At 33.7% G+C, this 20001-nt stretch overlaps 2 protein-coding genes across 9 annotated transcripts in view; both read right to left on the minus strand.

Moving 5' to 3' along the window:
- Nucleotides 1–8: 8 nt before the first annotated feature.
- hdac10 (histone deacetylase 10) lies at nt 9–12692 on the minus strand. Its single transcript, XM_051099124.1, has 20 exons — nt 12489–12692; nt 10932–11066; nt 10761–10857; nt 10587–10684; nt 8642–8746; nt 8461–8529; nt 7260–7386; nt 7107–7172; nt 6966–7025; nt 6019–6108; nt 4922–5028; nt 4277–4344; nt 3665–3926; nt 3503–3593; nt 3341–3426; nt 3198–3251; nt 1893–1971; nt 1622–1816; nt 919–1099; nt 9–730 (listed from the first exon to the last, which is right to left on the minus strand). Exons 1-20 carry the CDS (start codon nt 12551–12553, stop codon nt 717–719), a joined length of 2049 nt encoding a protein of 682 aa, XP_050955081.1. The 5' UTR covers nt 12554–12692; the 3' UTR covers nt 9–716.
- Nucleotides 12693–13270: 578 nt separating this feature from the next.
- Nucleotides 13271–20001, minus strand: part of LOC127156343 (von Willebrand factor A domain-containing protein 5A-like) — an 87263-nt gene continuing 80532 nt past the window's right edge. The window contains exons 4-20 of one of the 8 annotated variants that reach the window (XM_051099113.1): nt 19884–19998; nt 19635–19810; nt 19463–19551; nt 19236–19380; nt 19078–19157; nt 18885–18999; nt 18640–18798; nt 18250–18353; nt 17949–18166; nt 17822–17860; nt 17402–17437; nt 17205–17294; nt 15966–16001; nt 15803–15883; nt 15004–15146; nt 14806–14929; nt 13311–14691 (exon numbers count right to left, since the gene is read on the minus strand). In XM_051099113.1, the coding sequence (XP_050955070.1) occupies nt 14612–14691; nt 14806–14929; nt 15004–15146; nt 15803–15883; nt 15966–16001; nt 17205–17294; nt 17402–17437; nt 17822–17860; nt 17949–18166; nt 18250–18353; nt 18640–18798; nt 18885–18999; nt 19078–19157; nt 19236–19380; nt 19463–19551; nt 19635–19810; nt 19884–19998 (1830 nt within the window). In that variant the 3' untranslated portion in view covers nt 13311–14611. Of the gene's footprint in view, nt 14692–14805; nt 14930–15003; nt 15147–15802; nt 15884–15965; nt 16002–17204; nt 17295–17401; nt 17438–17821; nt 17861–17948; nt 18167–18249; nt 18354–18639; nt 18799–18884; nt 19000–19077; nt 19158–19235; nt 19381–19462; nt 19552–19634; nt 19811–19883; nt 19999–20001 lie in introns of all 8 variants that reach the window. The other 7 variants (XM_051099112.1, XM_051099111.1, XM_051099114.1 and 4 more) reach the window with 7 other exon arrangements.

The raw sequence follows: 20001 nt of genomic DNA on the forward strand, positions 1-20001 counted from the left end.
ACACACACACACACACACACACACACACACACACACACACACACACACACACACACACACACACACACACACACACCGTTTGTTTTTGTGAATTGTGGGGACTTTCCATAGACTTAGGGTTAGGGTTAGGGTTAGGTTAGGGTTAGGGTTAGGGTTATCAGATTTTATACTGACAAAACGATATTGTCTATCCCCTAACCCAACCCTAACCCTAAACCTAGCCCTCACAGAAAACATGTTTGCATGGTTACACTTTCAGATAAACATCATTTACTATTTTTAATCATTTTTTAACATTGTGGGGACCACAGGCCGGTGTCAAAAATTTCAGGCTTTACTATCCTTGTGGGGACATTTGGTCCCCACAATATAGCAAAAACAAGTACACACACACACGCACAGCTGTGGATCATTCAGGTAACAACACAGTATTAAGCCTATGTAATAAACTTTTGACCTCAACTGTATATAAAACTAATAATTATTAATCCTAAAAGACAGCTTTTTACATCTTAAACATAGCTGTGTTTACATTCAGATTGAGCTCACTTCCAACTATACAAACCCAACACACACATCACACTCAAACAAAAAACTATTAACAAAGATTTTACCAGGTTAATTTTTAATGCCATACAAAATGTAAAAAGTACAAATGATTATTTTCCATAACTGAGCGTCAAAACCCAGGTCGTTCAGCGTTCCAGATGTTTCCATCAGCTTTCTGAAACTGCACAAACTCACATTATTATTAATTTATTAATGTAAAAGTACAGTAAGTTATTTGAAGGTCAGATAACTCTCATAATTCACAATCTTTTAGACACACCTACAGTGTGTGATGTTTCTCAATTACACACTCCATATTATGTATATATACATAATATATCATGTATATATATACAATATATTACATACCCGTGCACCGCAGGAGACCCCAAGACTTCTGCGCCACACTCCAGCGTTTCTGCAGCCTCTGTCTCTGCTTATCTATCATCTTAACATCTTCAGGTTTGGGGGCTCCCAGGGGCCCGAGTGGAGGGACAGGAGCTCCAGAGAGGGCAGAGACCGTAACCTCCAGCAGATCTTTGTCATAGTCCTGAAGACATGCAGGTATTGCGATTTACTAGTAACAAGCAACATTAAGGTGACGCAGACACTGTCTTAAAGGGATAAAATGACAATTCTGTCATTAATTACTCTTATGCAGTTCCAAACCCATAAGACCTTTGTTCATCTTCGGAACACAAATTAAGATATTTTTGATGAAACGCAAGAGCTTTCTGACCCTGCATAGACAGTCTGTCACGTTCAAGGACCAGAAAAGTTGTAAGGACATTGCTAAAATAGTCCATGTGACATCAGTGGTTAATAGTAATTTTACGAAGCTACGAGAATACTTTTTGTGTGCAAAGAAAACAAAAATAACTTTATTTATCAATTTCTTCTCTTCCATGTTAGTCTTTGACAAGCATTCACAAGGGCACCATGACACATGTAATGAATGAAGGTCTTACGGGTTTTGGAACAACATTTAAAATACATAAATACATTTCAAACAAGTAAATAAATGTCAAATAAAAACATATACATTAAAGAGAAAAAAACATCTGAATCTGACCTGCAGGAGGGTGAGCATCTGGCCCTCTGCAAGGCCTTGGAGCAGGCTGGTCAGGTGACCCCAGACGGGTGCCAAATGAGTCTTCGCCCCACTGTCTCCAACAATCCCCAGCACCAGACCGGGGTTAAACTCATACGCCAGAGGGAGGACCAGGCCCAGAACTGCCTGCATGAAACCTGCTGTAAAGCTCTCACCCTGCAGACAAACAGGAAGAGAAAGTGACCACAGAAACAAGGCAAAATTGGAGGCAATATCAGGTGTGATCACGCACCTCTCTCAGACACAAGGACAAAGTGTTCAAACACTTCTCTTCAGTTTCTTTAGTACAGACCTGCACTAGAAACACTTTCCTGAAGAGAGAGAATCAACCACTGCGGTCAAGGCAAGCTGATCATGTGATTTTTAAATAATTGACCACATAGTTTCTAAAAGTACTTGTTTAAGTTGACAAAAAACAGAGCTCAACTATATTGAGGTATTTTTATTGGCTCTTCTTCAAAAAAAATATATTTAGGATTATAAAATGCTATTTAAAAATTAATGCAAAAATAAAATGATTTATATATATTCAAAAGTCAAAAGTGTTGAACAGTAAGATTTTTTATGTTTTTAAAGAAGTCTTTTGCTCATCAAGCCTGCATTTATTTGATCCAAAATACAGCAAAAACAGTAACATTTTGAAATATTTTTACTATTTAAAATAACTGTTTTCTATTTGAATATATTTTCAAATGTCATTTATTCCTATGATGCAAAGCTGAATTTTCAGCTGAATTTTTCTCTAAAATAAAAAGCTTTTGTAACATTATACGCTATACTATTCAAAAGTTTGGAGTCAGTAGAATTGTTTTTTTGTTTTTTAAATCAAAAGTGATGATAAAGACATTTATAATGTTACAAAAGATTTATTTCAGATAAATGCTGTTCTTCTGAACTTTCTATTCATTAAAGAAATCTGAAAAAAATCTACTTAGCTGTATAATAATAATAATAATAATAATAACAAATGTTTTTCTGAGCAGCAAATCAGAATATTAGAATGGTTTGTGAAGGATCATGTGACTGGAGTAATGATGCTAAAAATCAGCTTTGAAATCAGGAATAAATTACATTTTAAAATATATTCATATAGAAAACTGTTATTTTAAATTGCAAAAATATATCAAAATTTTGTATCACATAAATGCAGGCTTGGTAAGCAGAAGAAACTTCTTCAAAAAAACATGAAAAATCTTACTGTTCAAAAACTTTTGACTGGTAGTGCATAATTAAAATATTTTAAATTAAATGTAACAAATTATTTTAAAATAAATTACATTAACTTTTCATATTCATACACACACACACACACACAGACACATATACATATATACATATATATATATATATATATATATATATATATATATATATATATATATATATATATATATATATATATATATATATATATATATATATATATAATTATTATTATTATTATTTATTTTAGAAATATTTTCTGCTCTAGAAATTTAGCTCTTCCCTTCATTCGACAAACCATAAAACACAATTACATATGTAATAACTGGCTCACCCGTGATCTGTTTTGACTGGTATATTCCCATCTCCAATAAAAACAACCAGCACCCTTCATCAAACACACAAACACTGTATTTCATATCACATAACAGATAATTATTGCTAATTAAAATTGTGTTAGTCTACGAAATGGTGTACCGTTCAGCAAGGCCCATAAGTGAGTGTTGATAAGCACAGCAAACGGACACACTCAAGTCAGACACCACGATGCATCCATTACACACCTGATGAAGTGTTACAGCCCGTTACTAAATACAGCACACAAAAACAACAACCAGAGCCCTGTTATTGATTCCTCACCTCTTTATTCATTATTTGGTCAAGAGCCGAAATGATATTTCCAAGAGGCTGGAGGATGTTTTGGTCTGTTATGTCTTTGAAATGTTTATCTCTAGAAATGGAAAAACAGTTAGAATGTGGCCCAAAAGCGTGACCCTATGTTTCTGATTTTATTTTACCCACCGGATACTTTGTACTTCTTTAGTGGTGCTTTGGGAAACTTCCCCCAAATATTGGCAGCCCTCTGGGAGCGATATCTCCACACCAGGAGGGGGCGCTACAGCTGTTCTCCCAACAGTAGATGTCCTGGTTAAAGGTTCAGGCCACACAATATCCTGTGTTGCCTTCTTCGTACAGGTCTCTGGCGCAGGGTTCGCAGGGTCTTTTGTTTTACCGTTCTTCTCGTCCAGTCTGGGCCGTTTGGTGCTTGTTCCTGAATGAGCCTCTTTGAGAATGGCATAAAACACAATAAAATGCAGTAGTCAAATGTTATATAAAGACTAATTTAAATGTCACTAGATCCTGAAGTACCAACTGCCATAATAACAAAGTTATAATCGATAACTAAAATTAAAACTATTAAAAAATGTTGGTAATACAGCTAAAATAAAGTATAAAAATTAGAAGAAAAATTAAACTAAAATTAAAAACAGATAATATAAAAATAAAAGCTAATTTATAATTTTAATACAAACTATAATACTATACAATTAATGATAAAAATAAAACAATCCCTTTAAAGTGAAAGGAAAATGGCAATTTCTTTTAAGTAAAAGTGAGTAAACAAATACTAACCTAAGTGTTTGAAACAGTTCCAGTACGATGATTGAGTGCTGCGAACATTTTGGATAGATTCCAGTGCACTGCAAAAAAATAATTAAATAAATAATAATAATAAAATAAATCATATGGTACATTTCTCCAGCTTTCGGGTGACAAAAAAAGTCTCCACACTGAAACCAAATCACAACATACGTGAATCTGAACATCTGAATCTGCAGTCTGGACTACAAAACCAGTAGCATGGGTATATTTGTAGCATTAGCTAAAAATACATTGTATGGATCAAAATGATCAATTTTTTCATTTATGCCAAAAATCATTAGGATATTAAGTTCCATGAAGATATTTTGTAAATTTCCTACCGTAAATATATAAAAACTTAATTTTTGATTAGTAACATGCATTGCTAAGAACTTCATTTGGACAACTTTAAAGGTGATTTTCTCAGTATTTTGATTTGTTTGCACACTCAGATTCTAGATGTTCACACAGTTGTGTCATCAATGGAAAGTTTATTTATTCAGCCTTCGGATGATGTATAAATCTCAATTTCAAAAAACTCAGGGGCAACATGATCTGACTGTGGGTGGAGCTACACAATACATCTTAACTTAACCAATGAAAAGCACTCTCTCCATGATTGACGGCTTAATTCACCTCTCACAAGGGACTGTAAGCCCCGACAGCCGAGGGGCGGGATCTCCCAAAAGGGTCTGGACAGTTTGGCAAACTGACTGGGCCAGAGAAGTCAGGTTATACCCTCCCTGAAAGAAATGAAGGAAAACAGAAGAAACAATATGTACAATCTAAAAATGATACAACAGATAATGGAGCTTTAAAAATGAAAACATGCTAGGATCAGCTTTAAAGGATTAGATCACTTCCAGAACAATTTACAGATAATTTACTCAACTCTTTGTCATCCAAGATGTTCATGTCTTTCTTTCTTCAGTAGTAAAGAAATTATGTTTCTTGAGGAAAACATTTCGAACATTTTGAACTTCCAAAATGCAGTTTAAATGCAACTTCAAAGGGCTCTAAATGATCCAAGCCAAGGAAGAAGGGTCTACTCTAGCATTTTCGAAACAAACTAACAATTTATATACTTTTTAACCTCAAATGCTCATCTTGTCTAGCTCATGCATATGCGTAGTCTGTGTAATCCGGTTCGAAACAGTTATGTTGAAAAACTCCCATGTTTTCTTCAAAATCTTCCTACATCTCCGTTTTACCTTTTTTTGGTAAAGGGCATTGATCTTCTTTGTATGTTCACTTTGTAAACACCGGGTCGGTACTTCTGCAGCGACGTACAACGATTTTGAAGTTGGGGAAGAAAACGAGATGGGACTTCATCGACACACCTGAACTGTATTGACCCAGATTACACAGACTATGCATGCGCATCGCAGAGACGAGACAAGACAAGCATTTGAGGTTAAAAAGTATATAAATCGTCAATTTGTATTGAAAACGACCGATTGTTTCGCTAGATAAGACCCTTCTTCTTAGGATGGGATCATTTAGAGCACTTTGAAGCTGCATTTAAACTACATTCTGGACGTTCAAAATTGGGGACACCATTGAAGTGTACTATATGAAGATATTTCCTGAAATGTTTTCCTCAAGAAACATACTTTCTTATCAAATGAAGAAAGAAAGACATGAACATCTTAAATAGCGAGGGGGTGAGTAAATTATCTGTAAATTTTTGTTCTGGAAGTGAACTTCTCCTTTAAGTGATAATGACAACTGACCTCTAGGACGACGCACATTTTGCCTGCAGCCAAAGGCATTAACAGGTGGGTGAGGTGGGCAAAGACCTCAGGACGGGCACACATTTCACCCTGAAACAGGACAGACAGCAGTGTTAACGGAGATCAATACATACGGCCCATCAAACAGGGTGAAAACTTTTGGAAACAGATGCAGATTTGAAAAATCACCAAAAAAGCAGGACTTTGTTTCTTCATGCGAAGAGATTTGGAGAAATGTAGCATTACGTCACTTGCTCACCAACGGATCCTCTGCAGTGAATGGGTGCCGTCAGAATCCAAACAGCTGATAAAAACATCACAATAATCAACAAGTAATCCACACCACTCCAGTCTATCAATTAACATCTTTTGAAGTGAAAAACTGCATGTTTATAAAACAAATCCATCAGTAAGATGCCTTAACTTTAACCGTCGAAACTGGCCAAGTCCATTTTTTTTTTTTCCAGTGATGTCCTCTCTCATCAAATCCCACCCACCCATTTGTTTAGAACTGTTTTAAACTGTTTTCACTTGTAAACGGTGCTTAATAAGTGCATATTTCTCTCCTGATTCAGACAAGATGACTTTTTCACTGGAGAAAGCAATATTATGGATTACAGATTTGTATTTTGGACAAAAAACAACAGTTTGAAGATAGGAAAAAACAGCTTAAGGATGGATTTGTTTCTTACGAGCACACAGCTTTTTACATGTTAATTGATGGACTGGAGTGGTGTGGATTACTGTGATGTTTTTATCAGATTTTTGGACTCTCATTATAACAGCCTCCATTTACTGCAAAGGACCCATTGGTGAGCAAGTGAGGTAATGCTATATTTCTCAAAATCTCTACATCTACTTGACTCACTTGATTAATTTTAATTTTAATTTATTTTCTTCAAACGGGTTGCAGGAAAGAAAATCAAAGATTTATAGGAGCCTCTTACTTCTGGGTCCCCAATTGCTGAATCAAAACCAGCACTGACCAAAACCAGCTCTGGGTCAAACTGAAAGAGAAAGAAATGTGCATCAACTTGACTTAGACACTCAGAAAACTGGTTTAATGGTTGTTCTTGTGCGACAGGTACCTCATATGCGACGGGTAAAAAAACATGGAAGAAAGCAGCCAGATAGTCGCTGTTCGTCATGCCCACCTGCAGGAAAAAAGCACAGCATAGAAACTGTGGTAAAAATCTTAACCAGTGACAGAGTTTCAGAACACTGATTCAGTTTTTACTTGCCTTGTTCCAGGGGAGGTTAATGTTAAAACCAGATCCTTTGCCTTTCCCAACGCTGGTGTAGTCCGACTCGGGGAGATTGGGCCAGAAGGCCTGGTGCTCGTAACGATGCCAGGAAAAATAAAGTACACTAGGATGAAAGGGAAATCATTTAAATTCCCTATAATTAATAATTATATTTAGTGGTCATACTAAAGAAAAGAAAGATTTCTCAATCTGCACAGGCCATTGAGGAGATGTCTTGATTTTTTTTAAGCAATCGAAGTTATGATTTTTTCATTTGGTGGATGATAAAACAGGTGGGAAAATCGAATTTAAATAATTTAATAATTAATTATTTTAATAATGTAAAAAAATAATTTTATTTCACAAATACACCAGCAGTCAAAAGTTTTTGAACAGTAAGATTTTTAATGTTTTTTTTCTCTTCTGCTCACCAAGCCCGCATTCGATTCAAAGTACAGCAAAAACAGTACAATTTTGAAATATTTTTACTATTTAAAATAACTATTTTCTATTTGAATATATTTTAAAATATAATTTATTCCTGTGATTTCAAACTGAATTTTTAGCATCATTACATTTACATTAACCTTCAGAAATCATTCTAATATTCTGATTTGATGCTCAAAAACATTTATTATTATTATTATTATGTTGAAAACACCTGAGTATAATTTTTTCAGGTTTCTTTGATGAATAGAAAGAATAGCATTTATCTGAAATAAAAATCTTTTGTAACAAAGCTAAGAAAGTAAGTGCTAAGAAAGTATTCATTTCTAATATTAATTTTTAATAAATGCTGATCAGAACTGTTTGAAATAAAGATAATATTATTATTATTATTATTATTATTATTAATAATAACAATAATAATAATAAATGTTTTTGAGCAGCAAATCAGCATATTAGAATGATTTCTGAAGGATCACGTGACACTGGAGTAATGATGCTGAAAATTTAGGAATAAATTGCATTTTAAAATATTTCAAAATTGTACTGTTTTTGCTGTACTTTGTATCAAATAAATACAGGCTTGGTTAGCAAAAGAGACTTCTTAAAAAAAAAAAAAAAAAAACATTAAAATCTTACTGTTAAAAAACCTTTGACTGGTAGTGTAAAATAAATAAAAAATAAAATTAAAAAAAATGTAAAAACCTAAGCTAGCAAACTATGTTGTTCATCAGAAGGTCGATTGACTCACCTTGGGTCCTCCTCAAAGCAGTACTGGATACCCTGTCCATGGTGGACGTCCCAGTCCACAATCAAAACCCTGGAAAGAAACCACAAGCTCAAATTCATCTGTATGACAAACGTTTAATTTTCCTTCAGTGAGTATTACAGGTGTTTGTTGTACAGCCATACAGGATGTAACACCCGTTTACCTGTTCAGGTTGTAGTTCTTCTTAGCATAAAGTGCAGCAATGGCCACGTTATTAAACACACAGAAACCGCTGGCAGCAGAGCATTGACTGTGGTGTCCAGGAGGCCTGAAGGTCACAAAAAGGGAAAAGAGGGAGGCGAACAAAAATTAATTACTAAAAATTAGAGATCAACATACTGTATTGACCACCAACCAATATGAATACAGATTACTTTTATATTTCAGTGTCCAATAACCAACATGCAGAAGCGATGACTAATTACTTAGCTTTTTTTAAAAAAAATAAAACTATTAAAATAGTTTATTAACTACAAATGTTTTATTTTATAAATAATACATTTTTTAATCAATGTTTTTATCTATAAAATAATAATTACTGATAATAATAACAATAAAGAAATAATTGTATTATTAAATTTAAACCTTACTACATTTAATTTGCGTTTACTACATTTTATTAAATATTAATATTTAATATTAACAATTAAATATTCGTAGTAATACTAGCTATAATACTAATAGCACTAATAATAGTAGTTGTAGTAGTAGTAGTAGTAGTAGTAATAATAGTGTATTATTAAATTAATACATTATTAATACTGTTAATACTAAAAAATAACAATAATAATTCAATTCATTAAAGTGCTTAAAGTTTAATTAAATTTGATTTAATACGATTAATATTTAATATTAATATAATTGCATATTGTCAATAATACAAATGTTTTACACTAATAACAACATGAATTCATAATAAATTAAATTAAAATGTTACATTAAATTAAATATTACTAATATTTAATATTAATAATTGTAGTAAATAATGACAAAAACAACAAATTTATTTTTAAATTAATAACATTACATGTAAATATGATTTATTATTTATATTGTAAATAACAACAACCATATAAATAATGTTTTATTTAAGATTTAGTTTCATTTTGACCAATGACCAATATGAACACAAATTACTTTATTATTAAATAATATTTTATAAAATATTAATATTTAATATTAACAATTAAATATTTGTAGTAACACTAGTTATAATACTAACAGCATTAATAGTAGTAATAGTTATAATAATAATAATAATAATAATAATAATAGTGTATTATTAAATTAATACATTAATAATACTTTCAATACTAAAAATAACAATAATAATTAAATTCATTATTAAATTAAAATGTTTACATCTTTAATATTAATATAATAGTTAATAATAACAGAAATGTTATGTAATTAAAATATTACACATATATATTATTATTATTAACACTAATAACAATATGAATTCATAATTAAATGTGTTATTACATTGAAATGTTACATTTAAACTGTATCAAATAATACCAATATTTAATATTACTAATTTTAGTAAATGAAAAAAAAAAATCTCAAATTTATTTTTAAACGAATAACATTACGTGTAAATATTATTATTTATAATTTATAATATAATTATTTATAGTTATAATACTAATGGCACTAATAGTAGCAGTAGTAATCATAATTAAATTATTAAACATAATAATCATTAAATAAATCAATTAAATAATAATTTCTTAATACATTTTAGCATATAATACTAAATTTATTTTCAGTAAATTTGAGTAATTAATACTAAAACTAATCTAATTTATTTTTAAATTAATAACATCAGAGTTCAGATGCAAAACCAGCTGAAAGCCATCATATTTATATTGTTAATAACAACAACAACATTACTAATAATGTTTCATTTTAGTTTCACTTTCGTTTTAGTTTACTTTCAGTTTCGTTTTAGACAGTTATGCTGCGTTCCTGACAACTAGAAATCAGGATTTTTTCCACCTTCTACTTAGAAACAACTTCTAGAACACCTTTAAGCAGAAGGTCTTCTTGGTAGACACCTTGGTCACACCCTGGCCATTTATTTCCAATCATGACTGTGTGCTCACCTGACCAGCGCCATGCCGTTCCTGACCTCTCTCTTCATCACACTGTCCACCAGCTGCAGTGTGGCGCCCACGGCCAGTTTAGCACAGTGATAGATGTTCTGCGCTCATATGAAAGACTGTATTCAGAAGCGTTCACGTTTGCAGTCCCAACAAGCGTCAATGATCTGAACTTACCTGATGGAAATAGACGTCATTGTACTGCTTCGAAAATGCCATCAGCTCTTCCACGCTCATATTGGGAGTCTGTTTAACAGCCTCCAGATATTCCTCACTAAAGTAAACACAAAAGATTTTGAAACCAAACTCAGTTGTATAGAAATGGGGCCTGGTTTAAACTCCACCAACCTGTGTGCGAGTAAGATCTCCTGCTCGGTGGCCAGGCGGACCGGGACCTGTTTGCACCTCTGTGCCATGCCGTGCGTCTTTAGGGCTTCGTAAGACGCGGTCAACCGTTCAGGCACCTCGATGTCACAGGCTGGACTGAACGGAGCAACAAGAAAGAGATTTTATGTGAAAATTGAAAAACAGACAATGTTTATTATAATTTGGGAGATTTCGACAGAATGGGAGGCAATCATTTTAAAACAGACAAATATCGGCCAATTTAAACAGTCTATCACTATCAACAATGTAATTATTCAATTATGCAAATGTAGTAAAACAGTGATACTGATATTAGTAACTACTACAATATTATAATTGATTTAAATCTGCAATTATTACGTTTGCTCGCGATACTAAAAACATGTTGCATTAATTTAGTATCACTGAGATACTATTGCAGTTTTTTGTTTTGTTTTTTAAATATTTTGAATTTGTTTATATTTTTGTATTTTCCATTTTCATTTTAGTTAGTTTTAGTAATTTTTGTGTGTGTCTACTCTGTATATTTATTATATATATATATATATATATATATATGTGACCCTGAACCACAGTTGCAGCAATAGCCAAAAATACATTGTATGGGTCAAAATTATTTTATGCCAAAAATTTTGATTTTGATTAGTAAAATGCATTGCTAATAACTTCTGTTTTGTGGTTCAGGGTCACATATATAAATACACACACATGCATGTATATATTTAAGGAAAATATGTTGTCTTAAAATATTAGTTAAAATGCAAGCCAAATATGTGACCCTGGACCACAAAACCAGTCCTATGTCGCACGGGTATATTTGTAGCAATAGCCACAAATACACTGTATGGGTCAGAAATACAGATTTCTGCCAAAAATAATTATGATGTTAAGTAAATATGATGTTCAATGAAGATATTTTGTAAATTTCCCTAAATATATCAAAACTTAACTTTTGATTAGTAATATGCATTGCTAGGAACCTCATTTGGACAACTTTAAAGGTGATTTTCTCAATATTTTGATTTTTGTGGTTTTCAAATAGTCAAAATAGCCAAATATTGTCCTATCGTAACAAACCAAACGTCAATGGAAAGCTTACTTATTTAGATGATGTATAAATCTCAATTTCGAAAAATGGACACTTATGACAGGTTTTGTGGTCCAGGGTTACATATTTGTCATTTGGTTTTAATTATGTCAGTTTCACATTTTAGAAATCAATTTTTAAAACGAACTGAAAGCATTTTGAAATGGCATTTGCTTATAAAGAGTTAGTTATGAAACTAACAGAATGTTGAAACAAATTCACAGATATGAAAAACATAAATAAAAAAATGTATGACCATTTTAACTCGTAAAGGAATGATGTGAAAAGCCAATCATGTGGTACAGAATGATTATTATATTTCATACACCATGGTATTTGCATATATACATAAAACTGTGACGTACTTCATTGAATGTTATGGTACTATCATAATATCACGTCTAAAAACAAAAGTATCACATGAGACTTCCGTAAATAATGAGATGACTTACTCTGTCCAGAGGAGTTTATAACGGCTCATCTCCTCATCAAAGATCAGTGCGCTTCCTGACGCCATTTAAACACTCTGCTCTGGATTTCAGTGCAAAACAACTGATTAACAACTTTAAACGATCATTTCAATCACTCAAACGAAAGCAGGTGAAGTCAGAGTCCCTTCCAAGTACAGTTTAGTTAGTTTCTTTTTCTTCGCTCGATGAACGCAGAGCGACTGTTGCATTACCGCCCTCTATCGGATGATGAAGTGAACAACGACAATTACATTCCAATGTAAACAGCTCTAGTCAAAACCAAGCTACACTACTTATCTTTTGTAAGAGACTTTTATATGATTATTTTTTAAAAACTCGTGTAATGTTATTACTGACCATCTGTGTGTGCGCTCTTCTTTGCTTGCAACTTTAACTTTGCAATATTGGAGTCTTTTACTGTTACTTACCAAATTTCATATTCACCAAATTTGGATTTTTCTGCATTTCTTTGGCTCTTGTAACTTTTTATACACACACTTTTGACACTATCAGTATATTGTGTTTAACAGTGTTTTTAACAGGAAAACTGTATTTTTTTCTGAAATCCATTCATATATCAAAGTAATTTTCACATCTGAAATGTGAATTTGAACAGTAACAATAATAAATAAAGAAGACATGTAAAAAATTGATTTCAACATTATTTAATTTACACATACCTCATTGTCATGTAGTACCGGTTAGTTTTATGCACACTGTTAGGATGAACCTAAATGACAAAGCACAATTTGATGATAGAATCACAATAAATAAATAAAAACATTTATATTTATTAAAAAATAAATAAATACTAAAATTTGTTTTAGTGTAACAAAAAAAAACTGGTAAGTGTTAGTACCACAAATAGAAAGGTATAAAATCAGGGGGAAAAAATAAATAATAATAAAAACTGGATGCTTATTTAACATTTAAAAGTGTAAAAAAGTGTAATCATTGCAAAAAAATATAGTGTATTTTCAGTGACTTATTACTGCTTTGTTGTTGCATTTGGTGAAGATTTTAATGTTTTTTTTTTTAAAGAGATCTTTTCTGCTCACCAAGCTTGCATTTATTTAATCCAAAATACAGCAAAGCAGTAATATTATGAAATAGTTTTAATATTTAAAATAACCACTTTCTATTTGAATATATTTTAAAATGTAATTTCTTCCTGTAATCAAAGCAGAATTTTCAGCATCATTACTCCAGTCTTCAGTGTCACATGATCCTTCAGAAATCATTCTAATATGCTGATTTGCTGTTCAAGAAATATTTAGTATTTTTATTATTATTATTATCAATATTTAAAACAGATGAGTACATTTTTTCAGGATTAATTGATGAATAGATTTTTTTTTTTAGAAATTATAGACATTTTTATTTAGCAAGGATGCTTTAAATTGATCAGAAGTGATGATAAAGTTACAATGTTACAAAAGATTTCTATTTCAGATAAATGCTGTTCTTCTGAACTTTCCATTCATCAAAGAAACCTGAAAAATTCTACTCAGCTGTTTTCAACATAATAATAATAATAATAACAAATGTTTTTGAGCAGCAAATCAGAATATTATAATGATTTCTGAAGGATCATGTGACTGGAGTAATGATTCAAAAAAATTCAGCTGTGAAATAAACAGGAATAAATTACATTTTAAAAGCTACAGTTCTTTCAAATAGTAAAAATATTTCAAAATTGTTGTGCTTTTGCTGCACTTTGAATCAAATAAATGCAAGCTTGATGAGCAAAAGAAATTTCTTTAAAAAACATTAAATAACTTTTGACTGGTAGTGTAATTACTGTGTATTATAATCATTTGCAAAGGTCTTCAATCTAATTTACTTCAATCTAATTTACTCCCTCTGAATGGCACTTTTGGTCAATTTCATATTTTTTTGTCATGTGTAACTGAATTTAAAAAAAAACTGAAAGCTATAAACATTCATACTGATGATTTATAAAGTGAACAAATACTATACTACAACATAAAACAACTGTTAGTAGATCAGCAGCTCAAGCCACATTTTTACCATTTTTATCTATATGGTGTGTGTAGCACTTATATGGCATTTATATGGCACAGGATGTAGAAACATTGACGTCTTCAGATTCCCAGAGTCTCTTTGGTCACCTGACATCCGAGCAGGACATTCCCCACATGCACACACTGAGACAGATCACCCACTGAAACACACACACACACACTCTCAAATCATCAGTGTGTCAAAGAACTGAAGATATTTGCTCAAACGTCTCTTGATGAATGCTGACTAAATGAATGTGGTCTTGAGATCTCACCTTTCTGAGAGCCGATCCATGACGCTGCCTTTATGGCCACAAACTGCCACTCCACCTGCTGCTCTATTTTACAGCCGTATAACCAGATCAGAGCCAGGAGAGTGGCCCATACTGACCCATCCACCTGTGGACAAACCACTTTGTTACTGGACACTGGACACAATCATGGCTGTCTAATTATTTCATCACATCTCTCACCTGTGCTGGTTTCTGATTGGTCAGCTCATCCTCCGTCTTCCCAAACACATCAGCCAGTGTGGCGCTCAGATCCCAGCATCCTGATGCCTTTTGGAGAAAAACCAGCTGGAGTAACGTCCAGTCCTTCTGGGGATCAGGAACAGCTGAACACATAATGAATTTTATGATCTACTACTTGTCAAATGAGTCAATTAAAATCTTGTGAAAAGCTAAGGTGTTTTATCTTTAACCATCACTTCTGGCCAAAGAAAGATTCCATAATAACACAGTGAAATTGTCCATCCCCTGATTAAAATCTACTGACATATTTGTTTAGAACTATTTTGGACTTTTCGCTTATAAACGGTGCTTGATCTGTGCATATTTCTCTCCTGATTCAGACAGGACAGATTTTTCAATGGAGAAAGCAATATTATGAATAGAAGACTGGAATTTTAGCTGGAAGTTTGAAGTTAAAAATACCTTAATGATGGAAGCTTTTCACTTATTAAGACTGGACTGGAGTGGTGTGGATTACTTGTGGATTATTGTCATGTTTTATCAGCTGTTTGGACTCTCATTCTGATGGTACCCATTCACTGCAGAGGATCCATTGGTGAGCAAGTGATGTAATGCTACATTTGTCCAAATCTGTTCTCATGAAGAAACAAACTCATCGACATGTTACATATTACTTTTTAAGTGAGCTATTCCTCCAAGTTTTAAGTAAGTAAGTGAGTAATTTCCAAGCATAACCATTGTGTCCATCTCATGTCCGTCAGTGTGTGAGTGTGTATGTGTGTGTGTGTTGAGTATATACCATCATTCTTGCTTTTAGAGTCTGTCTGATCAGACGGGGCAGTTGCAGTCGCAGAACTACGGTGGAAGAAATTCTGGATCCCTGTCAATGACAATAATGATTGTTAACCATGAGGTGACCATTGTATCTAACACTTAGTGACAATGTGTATTCATCTTATTACTTGTCATGAATCCGATCTTCTGTTTGGGTGCAGTCACTGAAAAAAAAAAAAAGAGAAAGCGTCTCTAAAATGAAAGCTTTTAGCTTTTTTGTAACTCTTTTCAGAGCAAAGAATAACAACAGTAAGAACAGACAGAACATTTTCACAGATATGAACATATTATGACTGCAACTGTCTATTTAAGCTTGTTGTTTGTCTGCTTTTCCTTTACTATAGGTGTGTGTGTGTGTGTGTGTGTGTGTACAACTGAGGGACTCATATGCAACTACAGTATTAAAGAAGATTTAAACACTCACTGATGCTTCAGAAAGAAAAAACGATGCATTAAGAGCCAGGGGGTGAAAACTTTTGGAATTTGAAGATCAGGGTAAATGTAACTTTATTTTGTCTTTTAGGAAATGTAAGCATCTTCTGCAGCTTCTGAAGGGCAGTATTAAATAAAAAAAAATTATATTTAGGCAAAATAAAAATAAAAATGTACAAAAGTTCAAAAGTTTTCACCCCCCGGCTCTTAATATATTGTAATTCCGTCTGGATCATCCGAGAGTGTTTGAACCTTCTGTAATAGTTGCATATGAGTCCCTCAGTTGTCCTCAGTGTGAAAAGATGGATCTCAAAATCATACAGTCATTGTTGGAAAAGGTTCAAATACACAAAAATGAAACCAAAGATTGTGTGTGACCTGAAGGATTTTTCTGAAAAACAGCAGGCAGTTGAACTGTTCAGGACAAACAAGGGACTCATGAACAACTATCACTTAATAAAAAATGTGGATCATTCAGGTAACAACACAGTATTAAGAATCAAGTATACGTAAACTTTTAAACGGTGTCATTTTTATAAATTCAACTATTATTTTCTCTTGTGGACTATATGTAATTGTCTTTTATGTGAAATATCTTACTCAGGTCAGTACTAAAAAAACAATTACATGCATTTTGTATGAACAATCATTTTTGGTAAAATAATTAACGTTTTGCAGATTCTGCAAGGTTCTTCAGCTATATATATGATCTGACTGCATCTGTGTTCTTTATTTCACGCATTGTCAGTAGATCAATGACAGGACATTTATGGGATTGTGTGCTGCCCTGTTTAGCTAATCTGGCCCCTAGTATCTCAAAACCCTCAGTAGTGTAAATTCCCGGTCAAATAAGTTTAGGACCATCTGCAACTCTCGTTTTCAAGTTCAAGTCATGTAATTTATTCTCTCCATCTGAGTATGTCTACTTCACTTACCTTTTGGTTCCCAGTTAGACATTTTTAAGAATGTGAACGCTCTTGGAAACATCATCTTTGAGCATCGAAACGATTGCTCATCTGCATAAACTGACAAAGCATTAAGGATAACAAAGGAGAAAAAACACAAATACATATGTAAATATGCAAAACAAGTAAGCAAACAAGAAAAGCTCTATAAGACTTTGTTATCTTACGTGCAGATAAGTGTGACCCGCAGGTTCTTAATTGCCCTGAAGAAAAAATAACACAGACAAAATTATATTATACATTACAATATTATTCATTTACAAAACTTAAATCATGACAAAAGTGTGTTTAAAGTTTGATTTCAGTCAACTTTTGACTGGAGATGTGTATCATTCCATACAAATATGTTTGTTTGCTATAACATATAACAACTGATATGCCATCAGAGTCGGTAGTTTGTGGTATATTTCCTGCAAACACTTGCTGTGACTAAATGTGCTTAAATTTGCCACAAGGATGTTTCCTGACACATTTCACACATGTGCATTTCAATAAGCTGATAGAATGCATGTGTTTACATGCCAGGTGAAATCAGGGTAATGAGCAAAAATCTTTATGCTTAAACAATAGATTGTTGTTTGTCTTACCACAATTTGCTTGCATTATGGCAATTACTGGAGACAAATCTAAAAAAACATTTTATTTCACATCTTAATGTAAACATCAAAAAGTAAAGGTAAAAGCAATTTTTACACACGCAATGAGAGTACTAACCATGTGTCGTCACTCTTCTCTGCAGCAGGGGTCCTTTCACAGTCTGTCTGCTGTCTTTATTAACAGCAATGAAGGCTGTATGAACACTGCTCACTCCTGCCTGAACACTGAGCTCCACCATCCTGCTCCTGATGCCCTCAACATCTGCACCACCTGACCTCTCCTTCTGCTCCAGAGAACGGATCAGGGTTCGAGCCGCCAGCCGGTGAATGGACAACCTGCAAAAACATGGAGGAAATTTGTTAGATTAGAAAAATAAACATCTGATATCACTCAAATTCAGTGTGTTTGTCTGTGTTACTCTGTTTCCTCAGTTGGTTTGAGGCAGAAGTGGAGCTGGTTTGTTACTGGTTGATTTTTAAGTCTGTATTTCACTGTCACTGTTCCCTCAGAGCCTCCTGAACTCTGTAAGGGAATTAACAGTAAATGAAAAAGATAAAACAGCCACAGTCCACAGCCTAACAACAACAACTTACAAATGCAAAGCAAACAGTCATCTTGGCTTAAGGCATTATCCCATTCTCTCTTTATAAAGTGACAGGCTCTCTGAAAACTGAATATGTTTTGTGGATCTATAGCAAATCAAGTACCATTTCAATAGGCAAGGAAGGGGTTAACACTGGGTGAACTACTCTTTAATAGAAAACAGTCTATAAATTTCATAAAAGAAATACAAGCTATGTCATCTCACTTCTCCTTTAAGTTGGGCATAAATGAGTGTCCTTTGTCCCTGGAAGAGCACATTGATTGGTGGAGACAGTGTGTCAACAGTAACGCCATCTGGAAGGGTCCAATCCACAGAGATATTAACCACAGCGGGCTGCAGCGCAAACCTGAGCGACTGCATCACCTGATATAGTTTGAAGAGAAAGAGAAACCATTGAGACATTTGACTGGGAAACATTTGTGCCTGTGAAATCCAGTGGAGAGCTTTACTTTGGGCTGCATGCGGTCGGTGTCTGTGATGAACTGAGCGTGACCAGATCCCTCCCTGGCCATTCCTGTGATGAGGGCGGCACTTGCACCCTCACCAATCCCGAATGAGAAACACCTGAAGACACAATGAACTCTGTTACTGTTAGTGATGAAGATATGAATGATGGACAGATCAAACCCAGAAGACCTCTACCTGTGAGAGTGAGTGTGACTTTTCACCAGGTCCAGCACCGCTTTAGTGTTAAACACCTCTCCATCAGTGAAGATGAACAGCTGAAGAGAGAAACACTTCTGAGTCCTAAGCCATGTGTGTACTTTCACACAGAATGTCATTCAGCTGATGTGTTGTACCTGTCTGGGGTGATCGGAGTAACAGGGCTGACTGTAGATGTGTTTTAGAGGCTCCAAAATCTCAGTGCCGCCCATGTCTGCTTGCATTTCCTTCACTCTCTTCAGAGCCTGATCCATTGTTTTTTGATTGTACTCAACACTCTGACTGTGAAGACAAACAAAAATATCTAATCTGCACTGACACATATCAAAACTGAATATTTATAAATGAAGATCTAGATACTAACGGGAAGAAGGACTCAAAACGAGAGCCAAATCCATAGATATTGAAGTAGCATCCCATGGGCAGACTCTTCAATAGTAACAGCAGAGTGTCCTATAGAGAGACATGGACAGATTTTCAAGTGTGTCTCATCTGAATATACATCAACAGAGCAAAAAGCACAAATTAAATTTTACCTTTGCGCTTTTTATGCGCATTTGTGCTCCTTTCCCATGATGCATCATTTCTCCCATACTGCCTGATCTGTCAATCACAAAAACAAACTCACCACGTGTTGCCAGTGATTTAATCTCTTCCTCTGGGAACTCTGGGTACAAACTTATCATGACCACTGGGTCACTCATCAGAGAGCCTGAAAAAGAGCAAAGGTGTCAGTGACACCTTCATCACTCAATCCCAAAATCCCAGTAAGTTGCAGGTCCTACCTGATGGGGCAGTGGCCACTCCTGCCTCCACTATAGCAGAGGGCTGATGGGTATCCTGATAGTACACAAACAGCTCAACGTCCTTATCAAACATGTGACCAGGACTCAGATTCACCTA

The sequence above is a fragment of the Labeo rohita genome, chromosome 25, assembly GCF_022985175.1.
Source record: "Labeo rohita strain BAU-BD-2019 chromosome 25, IGBB_LRoh.1.0, whole genome shotgun sequence".
NCBI classification, from domain to species: Eukaryota; Metazoa; Chordata; class Actinopteri; order Cypriniformes; family Cyprinidae; genus Labeo; species Labeo rohita.

Bases quoted from the DNA above. Each gene is read 5' to 3' on its own strand.
- hdac10 (XM_051099124.1), bottom strand. From the start codon at position 12,553: ATGGCGTCAGGAAGCGCACTGATCTTTGATGAGGAGATGAGCCGTTAT. The intron at 7,387-8,460 runs GTGAGTCAATCG...CTTTCATCCTAG, and splicing joins TGCTTTGAGGAGGACCCAAG to TGTACTTTATTTTTCCTGGC. The intron at 1,972-3,197 runs GTGAGCCAGTTA...CTCTCTCTTCAG, and splicing joins CCAGTCAAAACAGATCACGG to GAAAGTGTTTCTAGTGCAGG.